General features: G+C 39.4%; 1 protein-coding gene across 1 annotated transcript in view; it reads right to left on the bottom strand.

Annotated features, from left to right (window-relative positions):
- Positions 1-458: 458 nt before the first annotated feature.
- EHD4 (EH domain containing 4) overlaps positions 459-27,316 on the bottom strand; it is a 30,159-nt gene continuing 3,301 nt past the window's right edge. Inside the window, exons 2-6 of the mRNA XM_032111362.1 lie at positions 22,413-22,589; positions 17,900-17,997; positions 10,482-10,894; positions 7,479-7,643; positions 459-5,015 (exon numbers count right to left, since the gene is read on the bottom strand). Of these exons, the coding sequence (XP_031967253.1) occupies positions 4,479-5,015; positions 7,479-7,643; positions 10,482-10,894; positions 17,900-17,997; positions 22,413-22,589 (1,390 nt within the window). The 3' untranslated portion in view covers positions 459-4,478. The remainder of the gene's footprint in view (positions 5,016-7,478; positions 7,644-10,481; positions 10,895-17,899; positions 17,998-22,412; positions 22,590-27,316) is intronic.

Below are 27,316 nucleotides of genomic sequence, written 5' to 3'. Positions count from 1 at the left end.
TATTTAATCTACTCTTACATTTCAAGGTTAGCACCCCCACTGAAGTTAATAGTACCACGTCTCAGTTCAAGTTTCAAACTTTCAATCCACACAGGAAGTTTTAGATTTATTTTCCACACTTGGACTTTACAAAACTTCCACATTTAGGAAGCTCCAAAATTACATTCTGCTATAACATGCTAATTACAGAGAGGTGCTGGAGGTTTGTGCAAGTTTTTTTTAATTCTTTACAGATAAATTTAATTCTGGAATCAAGCCCTGCCACAAGCGGTAATTTCAGCAAGAAGTTCAAGGGCACAGAAAAGAAATAGCCAGAACCTATTATGGACACAAACTGAGGTGGGAAAATCAGCAGCTTGCCAAATAGCTACTCTGCCTATGGACCTTAAGTAGGCAGGATTACAAAATTTGAGTAACTGAAAGATTATCTTCCAGAAAGAAGCAAACAAACCAAAATCTCAGGTAGTTCAATATTAGTTTATTAAATCAGCAATTTTTATCACCGCTTTCTAAAAATGATTACAAAGCATATTAAAATATATTACAGTATCTGCAAAGAATTCACTGTGTAATAAAAGTGCAACAATAATGAACTTACAACTTTGTTTGCCTAGTTGGCCAAACTGAAGCACACTGCACAGATCAAGCCTTTCCTCAAAAATCAGAGTGCCATTGAAATGAAAACAGTATTTAACAAAAATATTAGAAAATATGAGCATGTGAAATAGAAAAAGAAGTTCAAGTTCATTCTCTCAGTGCTAAGTTACACATATCCATCACACCATACACTTCAAACTCTGCTTGAGATCCATCAATATAAAGAGCCATCAAAATGAGTGCACATTGTGAAGGGAAGGAAGTGACAAAAAGAAAAAGAGGGTGCATTTCAAGAGCTGGCAATAAACAATGTTGAAAGCCAGGGACCAGATACTTGCTGCTTTGAGACCAGGTTCCACACAAATCCACACCATACCCAACTAACAACTGGGACCTCACCCTGACTTAAAAGTCTTCATGAACTCTCCAGTTTCAAGCTGTCACAGCTTTAAGTCTCTTGGTGTCCTGTATTGTGGTTATGAGTGGTAGCCCCACATTTTCTGCTCCAATCTACAACAAAACCTCATAATTTCTGAAGGAACAGAACTAGAGTTGCCAACTAAAACTGTGTTGTGGAATAGCTGGAGAAAAGATAAAAAGCAGCAGTTTCTACTTTAGTTTAAGACAGTAGGCTACATCAGTGGGCACAGATTTCACAGGATAAATTACAGACAGCTTTGAACGATCTTGCAGAAAATGTTATTAGCATCCTAGGCATAAAACATTCAATAAATCCAACATCTCCACCTCTCTTCAGCTGATATTAGTAACAAACTGAACACCAAAGATTACCTCAGGCTGCTGTTACCAATAACTACTTAGAGCATACTATCATGAGAGAAGGCAATCCTGCTCACTTCTCATGCTTTTAGCACATGGATTCACTAACTCCACAGAACATCATCCAAACAGTTGTGTGTGGCTGGTGTAACTAACTGAATGGGCTTGCAGACAGCCAGCAAGGCAAATGGGGGAGGTCCATGGACCTGTGAGGATGCAGTGAGAAGAGATCCCCTTCCCTGGGCAACATCAACCCGCTCCATCAGTTTAGTTGTGCAAGAAGCTGCTGTTTAAAGTTCATATGAAATGTACTTTATTCCTATCATCTAACTGTGATGCTAGTTCACTGTACCACATACCTAGAAATACATTTATTTAGCTGTGGATGCCGACCATGAAACACTTCTATTCCTCCAGACAGCCAGAGAAAATCCACCTCTACTGCTATACATGCTTCATGCACTCATCTTCCAAATTCTACTGGAACACAAAGCAAAATGCTACAATCCCACCTAGACAAAATATTTTAATTTATCAAAATGATGCATTTCAATTTGTCTGCCTTAAGACCGAGTTAACATACTGTCACAGAGACTGAGGAAAAGGCTGTGTTCTACACTTTACTATCAATAAAACTAAAAAAATAAAACCACCAAAACTATCCTGCTCTTCTCACTGAAGGGGGATATTTCTAATGGCATGGGATCACATGGCTCCAGTATGTCTGGAGCATCACCCCTGGAAGCTACAGTCCACCTCTGTAGCCCTGTGCTGCTGCACAGCAAGGTAAGGCAGAGTCAGAAGATCAGCAGCTTCCCAGATCCTCTCAGCTTTGCCTACACTACAGTAGCATTCTTCCTCCTGGTGGCTTTCCTGATTAAGCTAGTCACTAGTACTAAGCTGGTCAGTAGTGTATAAAGTGGTGCTGACTGCAGACACTACCCACAAACACACATTACTACTTCTGCAGCCTTTTTTCTTTTCCTTAACACCTGCAATGTCTATAGACTACTTTTTGTTCAATCAAAAATAAATTACATAGAAAATAGTTACTCTGCAGATGTACAGTCACACAGGTAGACTCAGGGTCAAGTTTCACAGCTCTACTAAAGTGCACAGAGGTGCACTAAGGTTAATTTGGCTCCTAATTTAGGTCTAACAGAAATGAAGCTGGTGTGCTTGAATGACAGGAAAAATACCTAAGAATTAAAAAAAAAAAAAAAAATCAAGTCCTCAGAACAATTTAGCTATGCCAGGACGTCCTTGATACAGGTCCAGAAACCTGGCAAGGTAAAGGTGGTGTTCTGCCATTACTTAAAATAGCATCACAGTTTTCCCATGGAAGAGCCCTGACAAAGTTCATGGAAATCGCACCTCAGAACAGAACAGATGCAGAAAGATGAGAGGTCCAGAAAGATGTGAAGTATTAAACCTGACAACCTACAAATATATGATTTGAAAAAAGAAGCTGAGGCTTTTCTTAGATCACCCACAGAACCGAAGACAGAAGTGTGACTAAAACCTTAACTGGGAGACAATATCCAAATTATTTCCCTCCCCACCCCCATTGCAAGGACGTTAAAGCACTCTTTGGCTTGCTCTGTCTCAGAAGGCACTACTGCTGCCACTTATTGAGACTTAACAAAAAAGTGCTCAAAACTACAGTACCTTTGATGTGTAGGGTATATCCTCTTACAAATGCAATACAAGTCGATTCCTGCTCATACACATAGACCAGAACTGACTACCAAATTTGATTTTAGGAAGAACTGGCCCTCCCTGAAAGACTCAAGTTCACAGGGCCAAAAACTTGCCTTCTTTTAAGGTACTGATAAAAATCAGTTGTAAGCAGACAGTAGGGTCAACTTTGATTGTGTGTTGTTGGAAAATAAATGTTTGTTAAGCATCCATTCTTTTCAAGGATTGTTTTCAATAAAGGAGTAATATTTGGAGGGATGAGTCTATCACTTATTAGTCAATGTAACAGTTCCTGTTAGCCTCCCCATCCTTCAATTCTGCCACCATGGGAACTGAATCTCTCTTTTGTGGTTGTCAGCTACATGGTTGGCAAAAGGAAGAGTTAAAAACTTCTCTTAAATATATTATATATTAAAAAATACACAGACATAACTGCATAATTAGCTGCAAATAGAAATTAAATAGCAAAAAAAATATCCCAAAACAATTTGATGTGCTTTGAAGAGGTTGATTTTGAGCAACACACCTTTTATGAACAGAAAGTGAGGCTTAATTTCAATGCAAACATGGTTTTTTTAGCTTAAGAAACCATTCTGCTGTCACTCTGAACCATTCTGGAATTCATTGTCTGCAGAGAAGCTAAGCTTAAACCACAAAGAAAACTAAATTCAAGGAACAAAGGAGATCTCAGTTCTTCTAATGATAATACTGAATATACAGTGCTGTGTAAAACTGAAGAAGCTGTTCTTCAGATAAGACACAATGACAGATTGAAAAAATAATTTTAGTATTTTGCAGTTATAGCTAGAATCTTAAGTTTTAAAACAAGTTTGCTCATATTCTGAGCACTTACATGACTCTCCTCATCACTCTTTCTAACTCCAATTACATAATAAAAAGAACAAAAATAAAATTTCCTTTTATATCAGCCTTTTCTTAGTCTGTAGAGATGCTGACATTCACTCAATGGCTTAAGTACATTTTTAGCATCTAAATATTCCTTGCGTAGGCAGGTGAATTTAACATTTTGAGCTTCAGTGTGCTATTTAGAATAGTTTGGAGAAGCTTGGGGTTGATGAGTATTTAGGTCTGGTGAAGGTCAGCAATTTTTATGCATGGTCTTTTCTGCTTTATGGTTGTAAAGGCAGTGAGACACGGACACAGGACTACAAAAACATTTTCACCTTATGACAGCTATTATAAGGCACTTGTGATAAGCATGTCTGAGTGAAGGTCAGCAGGGACAGCTACACGAATGTTTCCCTGCTGCCATGCTTACAACTTCAGTAGCTTGCGTGAAATGTGCTGTAAGGTTTAAGGATCTAAGCTTCATTTCCAATTTTGGTATTTTCAACACACTTCCTGTGGGACTTTCAAAACCCTCATTCTTCTCCTTTTATTGTTCATTCTGCTGTCTGGAAAGGTTTCCTGTGAGATGGTGGCACCAGGTGGGAAGGTAGCGTGCCAGGCAGTTCATATCCATCCAGTTTAATCTTGATGAGATGTTTTGCTAAGGCAAACTCTTCATCATCCAACATCCCATCGCCATCACAGTCTGCAAGCTTCCAGATCTTCCCCAAGACGCTATTGGGTAGTTTAGAAGTCACCATCTCCTTCTTTGCACTAATCCCAGATATTTTGCCATTGATTGGTGACAAAGTGTAGAAAATCTCATCATAAGCAGGTTTATCTTTGGCAACAACCCATTCCTCTTCATCAGCTCCTTCCTTAGCACCTTCCCCATATCCATGGCCAAAAGGTCCTGCCATGGTGCCATCAAATGCTCCACCATGTACCATCTCTGTGGGCATGTTGCTCTCTTCCTGGCTGATCAGGTTCATCAGGGAGGCAATTTTGTTGGCCAGCATGTTATCCACAGCTTCAATTAGCTTTGGTTTCAAAGAATGAAATTTAGTGAAGTCACAATTCTCCAACAGCTCCTGTGAATGACACAGTGACAGCAGTTAAAAACTATTCCAATACATTGAAAAGTTTAAAGAATGGGCTTCAAATTAAAATAATCAAGTAATAATTCAATTAAAATAAGTATCTTTTCAAGCTGTTTCTATAGCTGAAACTCCTCTTGAAGGAGGAACAAAAGGGACACATATGTACCATACAACCAATATATTTGATCAAACACACTAAGACAATTTTGCAACAACGTACGAGTTTGACTATTAAATTACATTTACAATACAATTTTCAAAATGCAGAGTGGATTAAACCACAGCAGCTGATGAGTGTTACCCAGCAACCTTCCATTTGATGATTTTCTTCCAAATGTCAAAGAAAGCATACAAGTAAGTCCTCAGTCCTGCTAGCACTTGTGCAAGTGTTTAAAGTTAAAAATAAAATCAAATGTTTGCGGACTGATCTGATTCTATAGATTAAACTTCTTGGTGGTGGTTAGGTCAGGAAGAGGTGTCCTTTACCAATGAAGAAATGCTGTGTTCTATAGCAGTGCTGCCAGAACTCATGAAGTCAGATGGTCCCTGCAGAATTTGTGCAGTTTTCATCCTACTAACCTCAGCGAGATGTTTACCTAGGTGATATGCACTATTCCAACACAAGCCCAAGCATGTTCTACACCACAGCATTCAAAAATTAAAAATGCTTTAGGCAGTTATTAAATTATTTCTACATGCAAAATGCTTGCCAGGAAGAAAAAGTTACAGTGGAAACTGTTCAAACATCACCACCACTACCACTTCCCACCTTCCGTAATGTGATGTTAAACTGCTTTAACAAATCCCATTTATCACTGGATAGATGAAGGAGCTGCTCCTATACATATCAAAATGATAATGACATGAACCCAAACCTGGACCATGGGGTAAAAACAGTCAAGCAGCAACTCTGTTCAGGTGACATTTATACATAACCACCTGATTTACAGCACCTGATCAGAATATGTTGTGCAATAAGTCTCAGGAAGCAAAGGTCAACTTGCTATCTGTTTTGGCACAATTTTGTTTTCACACAATTTTGCTCCTCATTACAGAAGTGACTGATTTCTCCTTTACATATTTGCTGCCATCTGCTGCTGAGGCTTAACTGACATGCACTATAAGTTTGGAAGAGTTTCATTCAAATTTTGGTTCAATATTCAAATCTCTCATTCTCTCATTTTGCATCCCAAACAAAAGCAGCAAGGGAAGGAAGAGACAGCTTTTACCACAAAGTCCCCTTTCAAAGCCTAACTCATTAAACCTTTCCAACAATCCTGTCTGTGAAAACTTAGCTAAAATACATCTTGTGCTTCATCTGTGATTTGCTATCTCATGCCAATAGTTGATTCCCAAGTTAAATATTTCAGTTCACGAAAGAAACTTGTGCCTTCCTATAGCTAACCCGCCAATCATCACTCCTGGTGATTAGCCATTCAAGTGTACCACATATACTGCCAGAACGATACGTCTGGAAAACATCCTCCATCCCACTCATGACTAGTCCACGGTCAGAGAAAACCGCACGCTCCTGATCTCTTGTTCTTCAGCTTCCAAGCTGAATTATCCTCTAATTCAGAGGCCACCCAAGAAGCCTATGACCTGAGATCCAAAAATTGCCAATTGAGGCTTGAGTAATAAAGTTGAAATCACTGCTAACACAATATTAGTTGCTTTTCCCTAGGATACTTTCTAAACAACTCATCTCAAATCAGAGAACAGAAATAAACAGGCAAGAAAGTGACAGAAAATTGGTTGAAACACTGCAGAAAGTCCAAAAGAGGAAGAGACAAAAGGTATTTAAAAGTTAGTTGTGAGTATAAACCAAGAACTTCTCTCTCTCTCCTTCACAGAATATAATCTTAACAGGACAGGAAAGAAGCAAAAGGCTATTTTCAGAAGCAATAGGTTTTAAGCTGGACTTTTCAAGTAACACATTGCCTTTATTACTCACCAGCTAACAGTACCATTAGAAACAGGAACAGAGTAGAGTAAAAATGAATATCCTTATGAATAAGAATATCTTCACCTACACAAATAGTTGATACCATTACAAAAATGATAAATATAACCACATTTAGGATTCAAAACAAGAAGCCCCTTAACCTGTGAGTGCTCACTGCCATTTTTTTTGCACAAAGCCTTTAGTACTATCTGCCATAAGGGACCAAGTACTGACTAAAAGGACAGAAGGTCAGATTCCTTATTCCTTATTTTCATATTCTTTATGTAGTCCTGTATCAGTGAATGCACACTAAGCAAGTTACCCTTTTTTTTGGTTTGGTCTGTACCACTTCCAAGTCACTCAAATCTCATATCAGACATGACTGTCACTTCAACTGCTCTATTGCTGAAGACCCTAAGCTATAACACTGAGATACTCTGTTCTACCTTGTCCAATTTGGCAATCCTGTTACAAAGTTATTTCAGTGGAATGGTAAGCTACCATCTTACCTGCATTTTCTTGACTTCAGGGAAGTCGCCTGCTGAGATATGGTATTCCCTTTGCAGCTGGATGTAGATCTCTGGCAATTTGTTGATCAGTTCTTTCTTCTTGCTCTCTTTTCCAAATACAGAGGGCATCTCTTTTTTCAGATAGCTGATGATATAAGCATGAACCTGAAAAGAAGCAAAACTGAAATCAAAACTACTGTTTATTGACACTTAACAGCAGTGCTCCTCACCTAGGTCATAAAAAGAAACAGAAATATGTTTCCCTAAGGAAAAGATATTATCAACTACTGTTTCTGGAACTTTGTGTTTACACGAACAGTTAGGTATCAGTTAGTTATTATTAGCTTTTGCTGCTTTCACCATTCCTTTGAGGGGCAGAGAGAAAGGAAACACATTTCATAGAAATACAGATGCACACTTGCATTTTTAAGGAGAAGCCTGGTACCGCATTCTATGAGTACCAACAGCAAGAGAAAAAGCAAGACCCCAAGCCCACGTCCTGACACAATACACAGAGCTCCAGCCATACTGGTCCATCCATATGATTTGTAACTCATTTGCCTCACCAACCATCCCATGGGAATCAATGGGATAATTCCTCCAGTAATCTAAGTATGCTAAGTGGCAGGGCTATCTATTTGAAGTGACATTGCATTCCTACCTATTTACTCACTGAAAAGTGAGTACCTGTAGTCTATATGCAGCCACCTATGCAGATGACAGAGCAGCCAGTTCCAATAGGAACAGCATGCCATGGCTGCCTTGTGAAGCCTTAGGGAGAGAAGTAAAGCCTTTTCAGCTTATAAGGAAAGACATTAATTTAGGATGACAAGTCTTTAAAAACATTGGTTCTTGCATTGCCATCAAAATATCCATCCTGCCCACGCCACCTTCCTTATGCCTTTATTCTGAACCATTCATCTCTTCCCCCTTGCTACTCTCCCATCACCTTTCCCCACCAAAAGGATTTGCTTGGCCACAGAGCAAGTGATCAGGTCCTGAACAGAAACAATGGCTGCACTTCCTAACTGAGGTCAGTTCACTTATCCAGCTCATTGTGTGGACATTGATACTCATTTTGCACACAAGAGGGAAGGCACCAGGGCAGCCTTCTTTTAGAAGTAATGCATGGCTATCACAACTTGATGTTATCAAACTGCTGCCCTAAGCTCTGACCTACCCAGGACCATGGCAGACAAATGACCCCCACAACAGGATGTCTTTACAGAACTCAGGTCCTTGTTCATTTAAAAAGAATGCAGCTGTCCACAAAACAGAAGTTACAATTTTCACACACACAGAAAAAAGGAGTTAAAAATTAGGTATGTTGAGCAATAAACAGGTGAAATTTTGAAGACTGGGGGAAGACAAACTACCATTAAAAAGCATCAGTAAAACAAGTTATTGCTTCGGTGTGGTGCAAGTATAATACTTAATACCTACCAAACCATGACAAATGTGTATTATAGCATTCTATACAAACCTTGCACAATCTACACACAGCAATTGCTTTCACATTAATTTCCTTACTTATTAAGAAGGAAACTGGGAAAAAAAATCTTTGCTTTTAAAGGAGAGATGATGTAACCAGTTTTTATGTGCACATCTTAAGTTCACAACTTTCACACAACAATACTTCCTTATATCTAAAAAGAGCGTATGCATTTTAATTGCAAATAAATTTACATTTCTATAGAGGAGAGAAAAACTCGAGCATAAAGAAGCATAAACCCATGACATTTTCTAAGAGTATAGATATGAGTCTTTCTCCAAATTACAGAATGGATTCAATAATGGTATTTTTAAGAGAGTTTATAAATAATTGTAAGTAATTTTATGGATCTTATGTCTAAAATAATACTTCTATCAAACCCAGAAAAGTATGTTTATAATTCACAAGCGTTAACAGTTTCACATGTGTATTCTAAGTGGCCTAAGGTCTGCCAGTATGCACATGTGTTTCTTGTAGATAAGAACAGTCCCCATCTTCAAAATGGCATAGTGAGTCACAGGACTTATGAGGAAAAAAAAGAAAAAAGCCTAATGCCCAAATTTGACAGCATGTTAAGAGTTTGTGTTTGTTTCTAGTTACTGTAAATGCTTTAGAAGAGATTAAGAAGAGGGTAGCACAGAAAAAGAGGATAAAAGAAAGCCCCCATGCAATGCTGTAAAAAGTGATTTTTGACTGTCAGTACTTTGAGATCAGTTTGGAAGGCAGAAAGACGACACTGGATTACATTGCTGCTTTCCTGCAGATAAACAGTTTATTCCCCTTTGTGACTGTCTAATGTATCCCTAAGAGCACTGAGTTCTGTATTTACAGAATGGATAAAGATCCATTTTTACTTTACATTTCATAGAAATATCTAAAAATTATTCAACTGACACTCCTTCAATGCCAAAATGATTGTAACAAATGAAAACAAAATGCTGTGAACACTTACAAAACAGACTGGATCTGAGGTTGCTCTGGGATCAGAGCAACATTTAACACAACATCTTTGTGATTTTAACTGGAATTTTCAAAGAAGCAACTTCTACAGGGTGCCCTAAAGCTCAGACCACAAAAAACTCCCAAAGAGCCCCTCCCACTCCCCCCTTCAAACTCAAAAAAAAACCCCACCAAAAAAAACCCCCAGAAGTCTATCTTCATATTCAGAAAGTTAAATAAGCCAACATAGGAAGTTGTACACATCCCCAAACAACTACTCATATACCAATGGAATTGCAAGTCCTCTTCATTTTTGATTAGAAGTTCACACTAAAATGTGTTTCAAGGCAAATGCACTTTGTCTGATAACTGCACAGGAAATTAGAATTCCTGTCTGCTACCAATAGCTTTCACCCCAAATGGCTATCTTTTCCTTGAAAAAATTACAATTCAATCCATTTGCTAAAAAGACACAGTTTATGGCAAGAGAAAAACTGGGAAGGGTGAGAAAGGACACACTGAAAGAGCAGCAGAGACTGCTCATTCAATTTTATTTTCTTATCTTTTCTTACCTTTGCAAGTCTTGCCCTTTTAATGAGATCATTGAGCTTCCTCACAGCAGCCTTCTGTGGGAGACTCTGGATATCCTTGAAAAGATCCTGTGCCTCGGCTTCAAAGAGTCTTCGGTTGTCTGTGTTTCGGAGAGGATGGGCCCAGAAGGAGCCAATGTAGACCCGCAGGACCTCTGGCGTGTCAATCACCTTTCCCAAGGACCACATGAGTGCACCATAGACCCTCATCAGCTGCTGTGTGTCCACCTGGTCAGCCTTATTAAGCACCACTCGAATCTTGTCGTCCTGGCCCCGGAATGACTTAATAGCCTCTGAAAACTCATCAGATATATCCAGTTTATGGGCATCAAAAAGGAGGATGATTCGGTCGACCCTCTCAGCAAACCACTGGAGGACTTGGCAGAAGTCGTAGCCTGAAGGAAGAACACACTGTTACAGTCTTACCATTCAGAAACCTGAGTCTTGGAGAGGGTAGGGCTGGGGATAGAGAACAAGGGGATAATAGCCTCTATCTGGGGGCAAAGAGGAGATTGATCAGTCAGACGACAGTATCTGTGGACACTGAGGTCAGGAAAACTGTATCCTGCATTTCCTTAGACCAGTCTCACTATTAACATCTTTTGTTTTTTATCACTGCCCTTTTTTCTGTCTCACATCCACATTTGCCTCTTCCCAGGAGTCTGGTTCCAGCACAGCACCCAAGCTAACCAGGACTGTGGGGCTCTGATCACAATCTCTCTTCATCACTGCTAATATTGGTCACTTCTGTAGCACTGCTTATCTGAATTAACAAGGAAAATGGTGCAGGTGCAGCATTCCAGTGCAAGCCAACAACCAGAAATATTTGGATTTTAAAACCATTTTCAAACTCATCTCTCCTTATCTTGGAACACTTGCTGTTATTTCTGCCACAGCAGACTCAGAAGTACAATTTACAAGTAACGTGACTGCATTGCTGATGGTTTTGAGGACATGGCAGGTTACAGAACATGAGCAGTGACCTTTCTGATTGACTGAAACAAGCTTTATCATGTTCTGAAGGAAAGCCTATTCATAGCACCTGTCTAAATGCTTTTACAGGTTCAGATGCTACCTAATCCACACAACAAACAGTATCCAGGAACTCCTCATTCAGAAGTGACACATCTATTCCACAGAGTAACCACTGGCTTTGGGTTTGGCGTGGATGTGACTCATCTAGTATGAGTAAGGAACAGCAAAGCATGTACTGGAAGCTGATATCCCACCCCTCCTCTTCCTCTCAGAAACAGATCAGACCTGAAAGAGGGAGCAGTCACAATTCAAAGACTGGTATAAAGTAATACACACAGAATCAACAATTTAATATATCCCAGCAGCATATATTTAAATGCCAACAGCAAAGAAAGCTCAGTTACCACCACTAAGCCGTCCACAGTGTCTTTGATTATTTCTCAGCTGTGCAAGATAAATCTTTAAATCTCCAATCCTCCAAACAAGAAAACCCAATTAGATTACTCATACAAGAAACAAACACTTCATACACCTACTCCAGATACAGCAAAAGATCCCTCACCACTCCTCATTCTCCCTAGCATCTTTTAACCAGTGTAAATAAAAGGGTGTAGGAGGGAACATTGTAAAGTTGCTTAGCTTTTCTTAATGCTGGTTCAGTCAAGTCATTACTCATTATACCTTCAAGTTGCTGGTCTTCAACAGGAAAGCCAAAAGCAAATCAGCTGGTTGTTTGCTTGCGTTTTTTTTTTGGTTTTTTGTTTTTTTTTTTTTTCTTTTCCAATAGAACCTGACTGGTGCCAACATCAAGAAAAGCAGGCATACATGAATGTAACAAGAAAAACAACCCTCCAGATTTGTCATGGAGCATACTTGTGCATGGTTAGCAACATGGGAAATAACTCAGTCTTAAACCTTTTGTTTAAAAATTACAAATAGCATATGATAGTAAATCCAGAAATTCTAGTTAAAAGTAAGAAAATATCCCCAATTACCTGCCTCCCTCCCCCCCCCAAAAAACAAAACCAGTCATAAAACGCCGCTAAAATTCCAGCAGAGACACATCAAACTGAAAGGAGGGGGTATGTTAAAAAGCTGATAATGCTGCTCTGAGGCTTTCATAAATTCTTTCCTGTGACGAGCTCCTGAAGGGCTGGATGTGAGATGCAATGTGAGGGGACAAGGAGGAAAGCTGCACAGAACATCTCTGGCAGAGAAGTCTTCTCACTTTATCCTAAAAATCTAATCAAAATCAGTATGAGTAATTTATAAAAATTTAGCAAGAAAGAAAGGGAGAAGTAAGATCTCCAATGTCATTTGCATGTCACAGCATAGTTGCAACAGGGCACTAATACTGAGCTACAAAACAGCCTGTTCTGATTTCATTCAAATAAAAGGAAATATGGTCAAAATTAAATAAAATTGCAAATTGAAGCAGGTTAAATTTTACTAAGTTTTTACACAAATGGCTATGTAAGAAGGTGACTTAAAAGTTGGGTTACATAAGCATATAAGTTCCCACCACACATCTGGACTGTGAACTGAAAAAACAACTGTACAGCCAATAAGTGTATAATAAAATGACTTTCTTTTAAACGTCCATTAAATATTAATGAAGCATTTGCTTTGAGATAGAAGTCTGCTTGTTGAAAATGGCTAAGAAAGACTTAAAAAATCTGAAAATATATTGATTTTAATGAAAATTTGTCATCAGAAGTGAACCTCATTTATCTACCGATTCAGCAGTTTTCCACTAGAGTGTATCTGAACTACAGAGAAGTAATATATGGTTAAGTATTTCCATACAGGTGTATGGATCAGGCCTTTCCAAGTTGAGCAGTACTAGGTCAACACTGATCAGATTGGAAAACTTGACCAAAAACGGTTTGGTGCTGATATTTCTCAGCCTCTGGTTGCTCTAACTGCTATTTTTTCAAAATTTTTCAAATGTTTGTTCCCAATGACTGATGCCAACAACCATATCCAGAGAGAAGACCTCTGTGTCACCAGGTGCAACACCTACCTGCAAATGTATATTAGAAAGTCACGAGTCACCCTTGTACCCAGCTAAGGGACACTGCAGCACTACAGAGCTCTTGATTTTGTCCCAGGCTGTGGGCAGGGAGTGAGCTGGTGCCTCTGGCAGAGGTGTAACTGTTGGGCACCAGTAATGGGCTGAGCAGAGACCACAGAGGAGAACAAACTGAAACAGTGCAGAAGAGATGAAAAAGTTGGACAAGAAACTGCTCATGGTTACCAGCCTTGGAAACACTGATCATGAGCTATCATGTGTCAGCAGCACAGAGCAAAGCATCAGCCCTGTGCCTGGCAGCCACCAGCCATACTCAAAGACACAGCCTGCAGTCGTACAGTATGAGCACTGGCCAGTGGTCTGTGCCAGTCAGTGACACAGACTTAAACAAATGGTAGTCTTTCCCTGTGGGCCCAAGGAAAATAATTTCTGACTTGCCCTAATATCTTCCAAAGCTTTTGCAATTCTGAAAACAATTAGGGAGGCTTGATGGGCTCCACCCATCCTCTTTTAGCACAGACAGGCAGAGTGCCCAGTTCTTACACCCCTGGGGCTGATGACACTGGCACAGCAGCAGAGAGGTACCTCTCAGGTGAGTGCTGCAATGAGGAGCCTCTAGGCTCAGGGAACAGCACCCACTTAAAAGGTCAATCAGGTGTGTGCAGGGTGCTGGAGCACTCCCACCTGCCACTGTTGTCTTAGCACCACACAACCAAAGCTGCAACACAACCTGGACATGAACGAGTGCAGCCTTTCTTCCCTGCCTAATCTGGTGTTCTTCTAATGCCACAAATGAGCTTCTAAACATCCTACTCTTTCAAACAGAGCTCAGTCACATACAGAAAGATGCACCTTCTGCTATCAGGAGTGCAAGTTTCCAGTTCTATTAATGAAAGCCTCTCTCACTCCAGCACTCTTGGATAACAATCTTAATACACTCCTGTTGGTGGACTAATAAGGAGAATGTACAATATCTCACTGCAAGGGAAAGCCTGGCACAAGGCTGCAAATATATACCACTTTACCTAATCCATAACTACATTTTTACAAGCAAATTGAACTGAGAAAATGAACTGTATTTAAGTAACTCCAGTTTTAAACAATGCAAATTAACTAATATCCATTTTCCCCAGAACTCTTTCCCCATACTTTTTGAAACACTTGCTTTCACACCACTCAATCATAAACCAAACACCCCCTCCCCACATCCTGCCAGACACTCATTTTTCCTTCCAAATATTGCAGACCACACAGACATTGCTGTCTGCCAAGGCCACTGTGAACATCACCAGTGATGCTGGAGAAGTGGCACAGGGACAGGCATTGTCTGGCCAGGGGACAATGCTGGCACATGTCTGTACATTCTCCTCCAGCCACTTACACAGACCCCGAACTGACAGGCAGGAAGCTTCTGGCACATCCTCCTGCCGACAACAGGAGCGGGAAAGGTGTGTCTTGAGACATCTCTGAATGTTGCACTCTGTGTATATTTTTGACCCTTCAAGCAATCAGCTCCTTCATCTGTGACCTGGATGCTTTCCAGAGCTAAAAATAGAGCATGCTGGGAAATGGTGCATGTTCTCTAATTTTATATAGTCCCTTTATGGTTTTCCTGTGTGTTAAAATGAGAGTTAACATTTGAGTCCTCTCATGGTCTCAGAAGGCTTCAATTTACTCCTAGTGATACCTGTCAAATTTGAATATTATACAGATGTTACATTCATTCATAGGTAAATTATTAAGCAGTAGCTAGCGAGAAGATGGGAAAAAACACCAACAACAAAGAGACAAGGTCTTACACCAGGGCCCTGTAACGTTATTCTTCCATCAAACATTTTTAAATAAGAAAAGCTGCAGCTTACCAATGTTAAACACAAGCTAAACTTTTAGAAAGCAGAACCCTCTCTGACAGAGACACATTTAGGAACAGCAGAAAATACCTTGTACGATCCTGCTTATATTTGCACATAATAATTCAGAAAGCCAATAAAGCAACTCTGCAAAAGGTGCTAAATTAGACTTCTAGCATAAATATGTTTAAGTCAGAGTGACCCTTTCAGGAAGCAGGTCAGATAAACCTTGCTGTGTGCAGCATCACAGGACAAGTCAAGTTTGTGCTCCACAAAACCACCTATATGCAAATGCATAAGCAGCCCAAAAGCCATTTACAGGAAATGTATCTGACTATGCAATATTTCAGCCAAAGGTAGTGTAGTATTTCCTAATCATGATAGTGTGGAATAGGTACATGCAATAAATCCATAGTCATTGTAGATAATTTCATGTATGCTGATACCTAAGTATTTGAAACCTTTATTTAACCTGCCCTGAAAGCCTGGAACACTGAGAGAATAGTGTTCTAAAGCCAACTCCCAAAACCTCATATTTGGTACAACCACACTGATTAAACCCAACAGCATACAGGAGAATCACACTTTGATAAAAGAATTACAACAAGTGACACATTCAAGACAATCTTTAACACAGAAAAAAATTTCATGAAATGCAATCTAATCAAGTTAAAGCCCATGAAACAGGTAAGAGTTTGAGGTTATCACTGAGCCATGTGAAATTAGGTGAAAGTCTATCATATCAAAGGGCAGGCCAGCAAGGCTGTAACAATTGATAAGGCACATAACATCAAGCCAAGGAGTTTCTGAACAATAAGGGAGCAAGAGCCACGTTTTGTTAAACCACAGGAGCAATTCTAGATGGTAATGAAGAGTCATGGTCCTTCAGGCAACACAGGACTACCACTGAAACATAACCTGGCGAGAAACACAACTCTGTCTTGCACTTGGAAGTCTGAGACCTCCACAGCATTCCCTAATGGTATCGAATTGGTTACACAATTGCTCACTTTTTCAGTGGCATATTAATATTATATTCTAGTTTTCTGCCTATTTCATGTTCCCTTCCACACTGTTACAAACGTGGCAACAGATACTTGAATGCTGCCAAACATAATTTTCTCTTGATTTAACAAGCAAAGAAGGGGTAAGATGCCTAGTTTTAACTTGAGGAGGAAAAAGGGAGCTGGAATCTGCAATGGAGAAGCAGACCACTGCTCATTTTATCAGACTGTGAAAACTGGGACCTAAATATTTTGTGGGCATTTTATGAAAAGATTTTTTCAGGACTAAAAATCATTAGTTATACACTCATTTTTTTCTGTCTAAAATAAGAGTGCCAACAGGCAGTATTTGTTTTATTTCTGGTTTCACAACATTCCAGCCTTTGCTTGTAGAGACATAGAGCTCTCATGCTGCTCATCTCTACTATTTCACCAACACATCACATAAAGGAAAGTCCAGCACTCTGCCCATGATGAATGCTTTACATGACTATGAGTAATAAAGAGGACAAAACATCACTGAACAAAGAATCCAGAAGCATCTGGTAGACCAGTTTACTAAGTAAGCATAATTTAGATTACAGTCCTAAGAAGCTAGTCCCTTATTCTGGCAGTTTATTGTAAAGCCAAGACTATCATTGCATAGCTGCCACATATTGTGCTTGTACCAGGACTTCCTCAAAAAATCCCAGGTGTGATATGTTAAAGAATTGTTTATTTCCTCTGACAGAGGCATGAAACACAAGTTTCCACTTCTTAAGCAAAGGTCTGAAAACAGAGGGCAGCATAAGCCACACCCTGCATCACCACCATTTACAACTCCACAGAAAAGTGACATGCACTTAAATACAGTTGAAGACTGCAAGGAAGAAAGTTGTTTACATTACACTGTTCTGTTTAAATAGTTTCTCAAGACAGGCTAATGTTTAAAACAGCTTATAAACAGTGTTCAGGTCTCTGCAGAATTTTCATAGTATTAATATTCTCATTCGCTCTTCCTCCTTCTACCATTTGACTTCCTCTTTTGACTGAATTACATTATGGCATGACTGAACAACCTTAAGAAACAACTCTAGCAGCTGTCCCCAAAATAAACCCACATTATTTATAGCCCCACCCCCGAATTTTTTAGACATGACCAACCTATAACTACTATGAAACATTTCTTCATTCATGAACTTCAATGGTATATATGAGTCATTATTACTTCAAGGAAAGCAATTAAAATGATGAAAATAAGGCTTTTTCTCAGGAGTGACAAAGCACGAATTAGTCAACAGACCATGAAACTGTAGCCATTTGCAGCCACAGCAGCAGGATGACAGAAATACCAACCCCCACCAGCTTCCAAGAGAAAAAATTCCAAACCCTACATCCAGCCATAAAATATGGGTTGTACAGGGCTTGCAGTAAGAAATTGTGGGACAGATCACCATACAGTATCACTAAAACAGGCTCCCTAAAGATTAGGATACTAATTTGTCCAGTAGAGCAGAAAAAATTTAGTAAGCTTGGTTATTGTAAAGCTCTGCAACTCACCTCTGCTGATGCGTTGCTTCTCTCCAGAGAGAATGCCAGGGCTGTCAATGATACTGATGCTCTTCAGGACCTCATTTGGTAGCTGAGAACACATGAACCTGCAGGAAAGGAGGGAAAAACCCATTCAAAATAGCTCTTGCTCACATACAGATTGTCGCTTGAGCGCTCCCCATTATATACCTGATTTTAGAAAGACTCAAGTGAGATTCAAAAAAGTTGCTGAATCCTGACAAACCTCTATGTTTGGCAACCATACATGTTTAAAAAAAAATAAAAAGAGAGTGTGTCAAAAAAGAAAACACAGGGAAACATTGTAAAACTCTATGTCTAAGTGCTGGTAAGACTCTGAATTTTACAAGAGCTGACAACTTGGGCCTTAAATGCAACATTAAAAAGACTCCATCAAACCAGCATTTTGCTAGGACCAAAACAAGTACACACAAGAGAAAATTCTTCATGTATTCCAGCTTATGCCCAAACTCAAAGACTGAAAAGGGGAGCATGCAGAAAGCCATACTGACAATATGTTTATGTTCCAGTCCCTGCCATATCTCCCCCTTGCCTGATCCAGCAGTGTTTGAGTGATTCCTACTCCCTAACCCACCACCCTCCTCAGCTGGGGCACCAGTGAAAAACACCAGTATTTCTCCCACAAACCCAGCCAAAACTATCATGCTGCCGGAATCAGGAGCTCAAATTATCAAATTACACACATTATGCTCTAAACAATAACCTCCTGCCTCTGCAACAGGAGACAAGTTCAATGGTGGTATTATGGAAAAATAAATAATTCACGAGGACTCAGAGCTGTGCAGAACACTTGGTGTGTTACATGCAAGCTACTCTGATGCTTCTGGGATAGTTCATGACTGAAGAACTTCACTGCCCTTCATCATAACCTGCCTTTAAGAGACTTGCATAAGAGTTTAATCTTCTTATCAGGGAGCAGCTGAAGATACTAATGAGCACAGAGAGTAACCCACCCTCCTCCTGCAAGGCTACCCCACACAGGGTTAAGCTGCAGCCTCAGGCTCTAAGATGGGGCTGCCCTACATCAACCTATGGGTTCACAAAGCACACTTCCTTAAAACACAGGGTATCACAGCAAATTGTAGCTGTGACAAGGTCAAACAAGACCTTTAAGGCCAAAGATGATCTGAGTGAGGAAGAGTTCAGCCAGTCAAACATCAGATAAAAAATGCAAACTATATCAAAATCTAGATGATATTTTATACAATATAAATTATTCAAAGGAAATAGGGAGAAAAGAAGTCCTAACACCTCACTTCACCTTGTTCTTCAAGAGACCTTGTAGCAATGAGCCTTTAACAAAAGCACACAGTGTCCCTTCTTGGATGAAACAGAAATGGCAGCATCATCTACGCCTCTCTCTGAAACCCAAGAGGGCATAAGGAAACAGCAGCCACCTAAGACTGATAGAATCTTAGGGTATGTAAAACATAATGTAAAATGTTTGTTTTAGTGGGACACCAGCTATAGAAAATACCTCATACCTTAAGGAAATTCTTCCATTAGGGCTAATTTCCTACTAGCTTGAGAAATACTTTTGAAAGAGCAGTGAGGTACTCTTTGAGAAAATTACATTATTTGAACTTGCCAAAACCTAAAGGCAGTGCTATATCAAAGCAAACACATTATGTGGAAGCATAGTGGATGTGCATAAGTGACAAAGAAAATACATTTAATCACATGAACTGTTACAAAAATATGTACATCACTAGTATGTACAGCATGAAGATGCCTTCATAAATTTAGAAGTGTGAAGACTAAATTTTCACGTATATTTTTTCTTATCACTCTCATTCAACCTTAGAAAGCCCAGTGCTTGTTCAGTATCACCAAGATGTTTCTAGACCTATCTTATGGGAAGAAAGGCACTGTTATGCCAGCAGAACAATACAGCAGTGTCGTGACGCAGGCACCACCCAAACTGGGACAGCTGGAAAAGACCATGCAAGAAAATAGAGAACTACAGGCCTAGAAATGTAGACACTGCCATCTTTGCAGAGTCATTAGTGGCAATGGTGGGAAAAAAGTACATGGTAAACACATGTGAAATAGAAGCATGAACTCAGAATTAACTGGCTGTTAACTTTTAGAGTATGCCTTTAAGACAAAGCTGACAGATGGGTTAAAAATCTTACCTCAAACTAATATTTCAGACAACTTAAAACTGTAATGATAGTGGTATTTAAATATCTCTTTTCAACACTGAGACTTATTTCTTAACATCTCACTTCATGCAGGTCATGACAGTGCTGCATCATAAAAACCAGAACTATATACTATCCACCCAAATGACAAACAGACTTAAACCAAAAAAAAGTGTTACAAAAACAGTTGTATGAATGAGAGGACGGTAATTGCTTATGACACATGAGAATAGACCAGGACCATGCATTTTTTCTCAGTAGCACTAATTCATTTACATGCTTTTCTGGTATAATGCAATATTCTTCCCTCACCAGCACCCATGGGCACACTAGGTCCTGTCTCCCTTCCCTTTCCTCCCCAACTTCTTTTAAAAGTATACAGGAGAAATAAGAGACTGCTAGAGGAACATCTCTCACAAGCACTGAGATAAAGGGGGCAATCAGAAAGGGTCATGGAAAAAGACAAAAGCAAGGTAACATCAATAAATTAATGCAGCTAATTACTAAGTACAAGCCTTGATTGTGATACCATGTTCTTGTTTGTTTCATTTTTTCCATTACCTCAGTCCCTGTTTCCTGTCATTTGGATTGTTACACTTGAATGAAAAGGGCACTCAACTTAATCATCTAAGTGTTCATAGTCTTAAGTTCCTCCACAAAACAAAACACTAGGATTGGGAAGCCACTTAAAAAATAAGGGGGGGACAGAATGGGGCCAGGGGAGGGGGGAAGTAGAGAAAAGTCTATTAAGGCAGGAGTGAAAAATGTAGTATCAGATAAAAAGAAAAGTCAGTATGGCAAATGAGAGAAGGCGAAGTAAAATATGTAGTATGATTACAGGTAACCTAGTAGGAACTCAAAGATACTGAAGCCTAAGACAATTTCATCTAAGTGAAGTCATAAAGAGAAAGGAGTTGGTAAGTTTTGAAAAATGCTCGGGAAAGATTCAGCAGAGATCTAGGTACTTATCAACTAAAGAGTGAGAGTGACTGTTGGGGAAGATAAGGGTGCTCACAGCACTTCAACATAGCCATATCACAGTCACCAAAAGAACTGGAATAATTTAGTCAGTTACTTTGAAAGTACATCTCTTTAGCCACCCAATAATCTTGTTTTCATAATAGTCACACAGCTAGTTAGATGATTCAGGCAAAAAATTACATCACCACTCATCCTAATACGTATCATTGCAATGATCTGTGCAAATATTTGAATATTAAGCAAAATACAATTTACAGTATATTAATTTTTTGTAGACAGAGCACAATGGTGAGGAAAGGGAGAAACAGAAGAGTGATCTGGAAGACAGAACTTAGCCAATAATCTCAAAACTGTTATTTAAAAGGGACTTGACTACAGCTTCCCAGAGCACATATTCTTATCTCTGCAAAGCGATAGCCAAGTCAACTGTAAGCAGCTAAAAACTTTCTCCTTTGAATAAGCACAGCAAGAGATAAAACTGTACATGATGAACTTCTCACACGCATGCCAGTATTTATCAGCCAAACAGGAAAGTTTATTGTTAAAAAGAACCAATTTAGATTAATTGGCTTGCAAATTGAGGCCTCCATGTCAAGCTACCATCAAATACAGGAAGAAAACAAGGTGATTGCTCGGACAATAAGAACAGAGTTATTAGTAACTAACTCTCAACTGGAAATATTTAGCATGCTACTCAAGTTTCCTATGAAAATATTCACAGCCCCTGAACAACTCTTCCCTTTTTGCAAATACACAGCAGAAGCTAACACTATCTCCCTGGTCTATGGAACTACTTGAACACCAGGCAGTCGATATTAAACACTTAACAGCTGGAGTTTTTATTTTATCCATGGGGCACATTTAAATCTTTTCCATTCTTGTAGGTCTTTTTACATATCCCAACAATTCACAATTTTAAACAGCTATACCAAGACATCCAGTGAAATCAGTGGAAAGGAACAAGACAGCATCAAAGGAAAAATATTTGCTTGCGGTTTTTTTTTTTTTTTTTGAATGGTAGTTTTTAATAATAGTACTAACCTCTCAGTTTCATTGAGCAGAATTTTTGCATAAATTGATCCTGAACTGTTCCATCCGGCATAATGCCTCACAAACAAGTAGCCCAGTGGATCATTTCTACAGTTTTCTGTGAACTGGTTTTAACAACTATTTTCTATTCAGGTAACTGAATATCTCTATCCTAATGCCACCCTACCTAGTAGCGCCTTTTTTTATATAATTCACCTGAACCACCACCACTCCTGCTTCTGTTTGAATATTTATTCCATGCTGTTCAAAACAAAACATGCCAGAATTTAAACTGAATCATCAGAAGACAGAAAGCAAGATGATCTCACCTGTTCAGGAAAGCATTTCCAAAGCGGCCGAGTTTCCGGAATGGCTTCTTAGGATCAACAACCAGGGCATTTCCAGGAACATTTCCTTCTGTTTCTCCATACATCACAGCAATAAAGGAATCTGTGGTAGGCTCTGGACCAATCCGCATGCCTGGAAAGTCTTGCTCGAGCAGATATCTAGACGTGAAGAATACATAAATGTATTTATACATAATAACTATATTTATACATAAATACTCCAAAAGAATGAATGATTGGGATCCATGGCAAAAGCAAATACCTATAATTTGCTTGAAAATTCCCAAGGATAAGCACATTCTATAAGAAGATTACATTTTCCTGCATTTCATTATTTCTGTTAACTGGGGAAGAAGGAAGAGAACTGCATTCGTTTTTCACAACATCTAGGTAAAAAGATAAAGTAAATCCCTTCACAAAGACAGTGTGGAAAGCACTCCCTCAAATGCCTCAACCATTTAAGTGGATGCTTCTGTCAATGATCCAAGTGCTGTAGGTTACACTACAAGACATGGCTGCTTTTCTGAGTGTTTTCAAGCCTATACCAGTGCTGCTGGTACAAGAAGGGAATGGTCTGAAACTGCATGTGAGCAGATCCAATTGGCTGACAGATCTAACCCTTTAATAACTTGGTATGATCGCACGAACTTTAACTCATCCTACCAGAGGCAGAGAGAGCTGTTATGAGACAGTAAAGTTACAGCTGTTTGGGAAATTTTTATTTTCTTTTGACCTGCATATCAAAAAGTAATTGTTAACTAAGTCAGATGTGCAGAACTTTAGGCCTAACAGTAAAGACCTTCCAAAAGGCATCAAGTCAGGTAGTGCTATGCCACCAGAAACCATCTTGCATCTCCCTTTGAGTAGTCTACTGACAGAAGACACAGACAGCACATACTCAGTGGACCAAGCCTTGACTTTCCAGACAACAAGGTTTGAAATTAATTAAGTGCGTATTTAAGTATTAAAACAATGGAACCAGGGCATTTATTTACATAAAAAGCCTGTCTGCATCCCTTCATGGATGGCAAGTGCGAAGTAAAAGCAGCCCCTAGTCCTTCGAGCAAGCCACATTCTAGGACAACTGGCACTGTTCAGAGAGACACAGACAACTCTGCTTAACTTTAAAGCATGAGCGTTATTGTCTTCAGTCACAACAGCACCATCTTGGCACTCAAGACTAAAACAATGTCACCCTGCAGTTCTTAAAAAAAAAAACCACCACAATTTTAATCAACTACAATTTAAGTATTTACATAATCAAAACTGGATTTACATAAGAATTCTTCTTCAGGCACAGGTGGTGGTCCTACATACAACTACAGCACGTAACTACAGTTACGTTTTAGTGCATCTATATTAATGCTGCTCTTTTAATAAAGTTTTATTCTGGACTTAATCCAACAGTGCTATGCTTATTCAGCTATAATTTCCTAAATCAATACTGATTTGAGAGGACTTCCTGGCTGCTTTTACTGCAAAAAACATTTTACATAGTACCTATACTTGTGAACAATCTCTGTCTTTAAATAAAGTATCCAAGCATTCACAAACTTCATAGATCAGTGCACAGAAGCTGATTTTAAGGAACTAAATATATATTACATATTTTAAAGACTGTTTTCCACTAGTCTTAGCAAACTGGCTCCAACTAGCTCAACCTATGACCAGGGAGCATGGAACAGTTATTTACATGAGATTTCCTGCAGATTTCTGCTTCCAAAAAAAAGAAATTTAAAAAATGCCAATATTAAAACTTGTGAGGAAGGAGGAACATAAGAACAATCATGCCAGAACATGCCAATCTGTTTTATCTCTAGAATAAGCTGCAGCTAATGCACAGTAACAGGGAAATAAAACTGACTCCTCTCCAAAAGCAAATGAAAGAACACTCAAACCTCTCTGCCCACACAGATCTGTAAAATTCAGCAGATCCCTCACTGTACAAACTAGATCACATAATGAAATGAAGACAAAACTCCTTTAATTGCTCACCAGTTGAACCTCTCATGGAAATCCGGGACTTTCAAGTGTTGCGGCAAACAGCGGAACACCTGAAACACGAAAGTGTGTTCCTGCCTCTTCACAGAACATCATTGCAGACCAGGGTTCTCTAAAACAGGATGCCAAGGCTAACTCACAAGAGCCACTAAAATTTTCCAGATTGGAGTTACCCATGGCTTTGATTTTTGAAAGATCGATTACACTTTCGTCTTTTAAAAAAAGGTTTTTAACCTGCCATGATAAAATGTTCTACTTCAAACATTGCTTTTTCTCATTGTCCTTCTTTTAAAAGGGATCTCTAAGAACTCGTAAATAAGCTCTTCTCTTGACACAAACTCTCATTCCCAGGCTTCTGCTGACAGAAGCAGCAACTCATAAGGTGACAGACAACACATACAAGAAGATGGTGCAAGAGCAGCAGTAAAGAACATATATTGAATCAAATGGCCAGGAGTGAAGTCCCACATCCCAGGTCAAGGAAAACTACATTGTGGGATCTGAATACAGGAGCAGACACCTCCAGGGTAACAGGATAATTGCCATCTATCATAAGCTCATAAATCATGGCATGAATAAGGACATTCAGTTTTTTAGATGCCTTAAAAAGTAATTTCATGGCCTGCTCATGAATTTGCTGCACATGTAACACTTGCAAAATTAAAGAGTTACAAGTACAGAGTACTTTCAGGATTTCCAACATCTCTATTTGCTGCTCTGATAGCGCAAATTCAGATTAGGTGTTTATTGAAATGACTAAACCAGAATACAGTGCTACTGAACTGCAATGATACTTCCAAGTTAATGTCATAATGTCATGTTAAAAACCAGGCTTTTACAGCGATAACAAACCAGGAAGGCAAGACCTCCTTCCAATACCAAGCCCCACCCAACAGTCACAATGCTCTGCCTGGTACAACTATTCAACAGACACACCAATCGCTTTGCAACAAAGGTATTATCCATTAAGATTGGCTCACAGTTGCACATCAAGAATTAGTACAGACTAAAATAAACCTGTTCTTGAGCACTGGCTGTGCTCAAGTGTGATGGGTTTGGCTGGGACAATAACTACTATATGGCTGTGTTTTGGATCTGTGCTGAAAAGTGTTGGCAATACAGGGATGTCCTCATTACTGCTGAGCAGCACTTAGGCAGAATCAAGGCCTTTTCTGCTTCTCACCCCACCCCACCAGCAAGTGGCGGGGGGTGAACAAAGAGTTAAGATGGGACACAGCTGATCCCAACTGACCCAAGGGATATCCTGTACCATATGGCAACGTGCTTAGCATATAAAGCTAGGGGAAGAAGGAAGACGGAGACGCTTGGAGTGATAGCATTTTCTCTTTCCAAGTCACTCATATGTATGACAGAGCCCTGCTTTCCTGGGAATACCTGAACACCTGCCTGCCCATGGAAAGGAGTGAATGAATTCCTTGCTTTGCCTTGCTTGTGATGCTTTTGCTGTACCTACTAAACCATCCTTATCTCAAGCCATGAGTTTTCTCACTTCTACCATTCTGATTCTCTCCCCCATGTCACTGCGCAGGGTGTGAGTGGCTGTGTGGTGCTTGGTTGCAAGCTGGAGTTGTGGGGTGAGCTAAGCCTCAACACACTCCTCAGCATGAATAAACAGTTTTACTTACCCACACAAAAAGTAAGAGCAGTCTTCTGTAAATTGAAAAGCTGCCAATGTTTCTGTACCAAATGCTACATTAGCAAGGAAAATACCTGGATTTTCAGCATCAGCAACTACATGCTCTTCTCAGGAATTTTCAGCATAGAAGGAGTTCAAAAAGGTTCACAGGAAGAATGCTTAAAAATAGCCAATGCCCCAAAGACAGTCTAGATCAAACAACAGACATCCTGTTGATTCTTCGCCCTTTGTTTTTACCTGGGCTATAACCTTTCAGCTTTGCCAATAAACATTCATCTATGTTCCTCTGCAAGATGTATAGCCAGACTATGGGAAACCAGTTTACAAAGTTCCAGACACAGAAAATATTACTCACAGTTGCAAATACTGATTATCATCTGAAGTCTAAATGCATTAGCTAGGCCACGCTAATGCACAAATGCGAGCTGGACAGAGCAGCACTGAACGGGGATACCCTGTGATGCATCAGGAGATAAACTCATGGCTCCTTTACAGGGCTGCTCACCTCCACGCTACATACTGCACCAAATATTCTGCTTTTTTTTAAACAGCAAAACTAGCAGATGTTCGCTATAGTGTAAGAATTCTGCTCTAAACAAGTCAAAGCTTTCATGTAACAAAGAAGGTACAGCTTTCACCCAAAGAAATTAAGACGGACCTTCCCCCCACTTCACCCCTGAAGAAACAGATGCAGATGCACAAGTAATTGCACCCACTTGCAGACTCTAGACATTATGCATGCAAAAGGGTGCTTTCATAAAAGTCAGCTCTGGCTGAGTTAAATCGCAGGAAGTTTACAATTTTTAACCTCTGAGTAATACCTGCAAGCAAAGTAAAGGCACAGCCTGGCACTCTGAGGAATTTACTTCTGGTTTGTCTCATGTTGATAAGTTCTTTAAAAAAAACAACAGTCTCCTACACTTTTAAAATAGAAAAATAAATGACAAGTTAAACACTATTAGACTAGAAGTTTAATTAACTGTTAGAAGAAAAGAAACTATCTATTTGCATTGACTACCTCCTATCTTTTTTTCATACAGTACAATTCTCCTCCCCTTCCTTTCCCCATTTCTTTTCCAAAACAGGCATGAGAAATTGAGACAATTACAGAAGCTGCAAGGCCAAGCAGCTCAGAGTAAGATAAGCAATTGGCTCTCACCATGCTCCCACTTCATTAAACACAATTGGACAAGCATTCACATTGGGATATATTTGCTTGAATCATCAG

Source organism: Corvus moneduloides, chromosome 6, assembly GCF_009650955.1.
Source record: "Corvus moneduloides isolate bCorMon1 chromosome 6, bCorMon1.pri, whole genome shotgun sequence".
Classification (NCBI taxonomy): Eukaryota; Metazoa; Chordata; class Aves; order Passeriformes; family Corvidae; genus Corvus; species Corvus moneduloides.
Note: the sequence above shows the minus strand (reverse complement) of the source record. Positions and strands in the feature narration are given on the sequence as shown.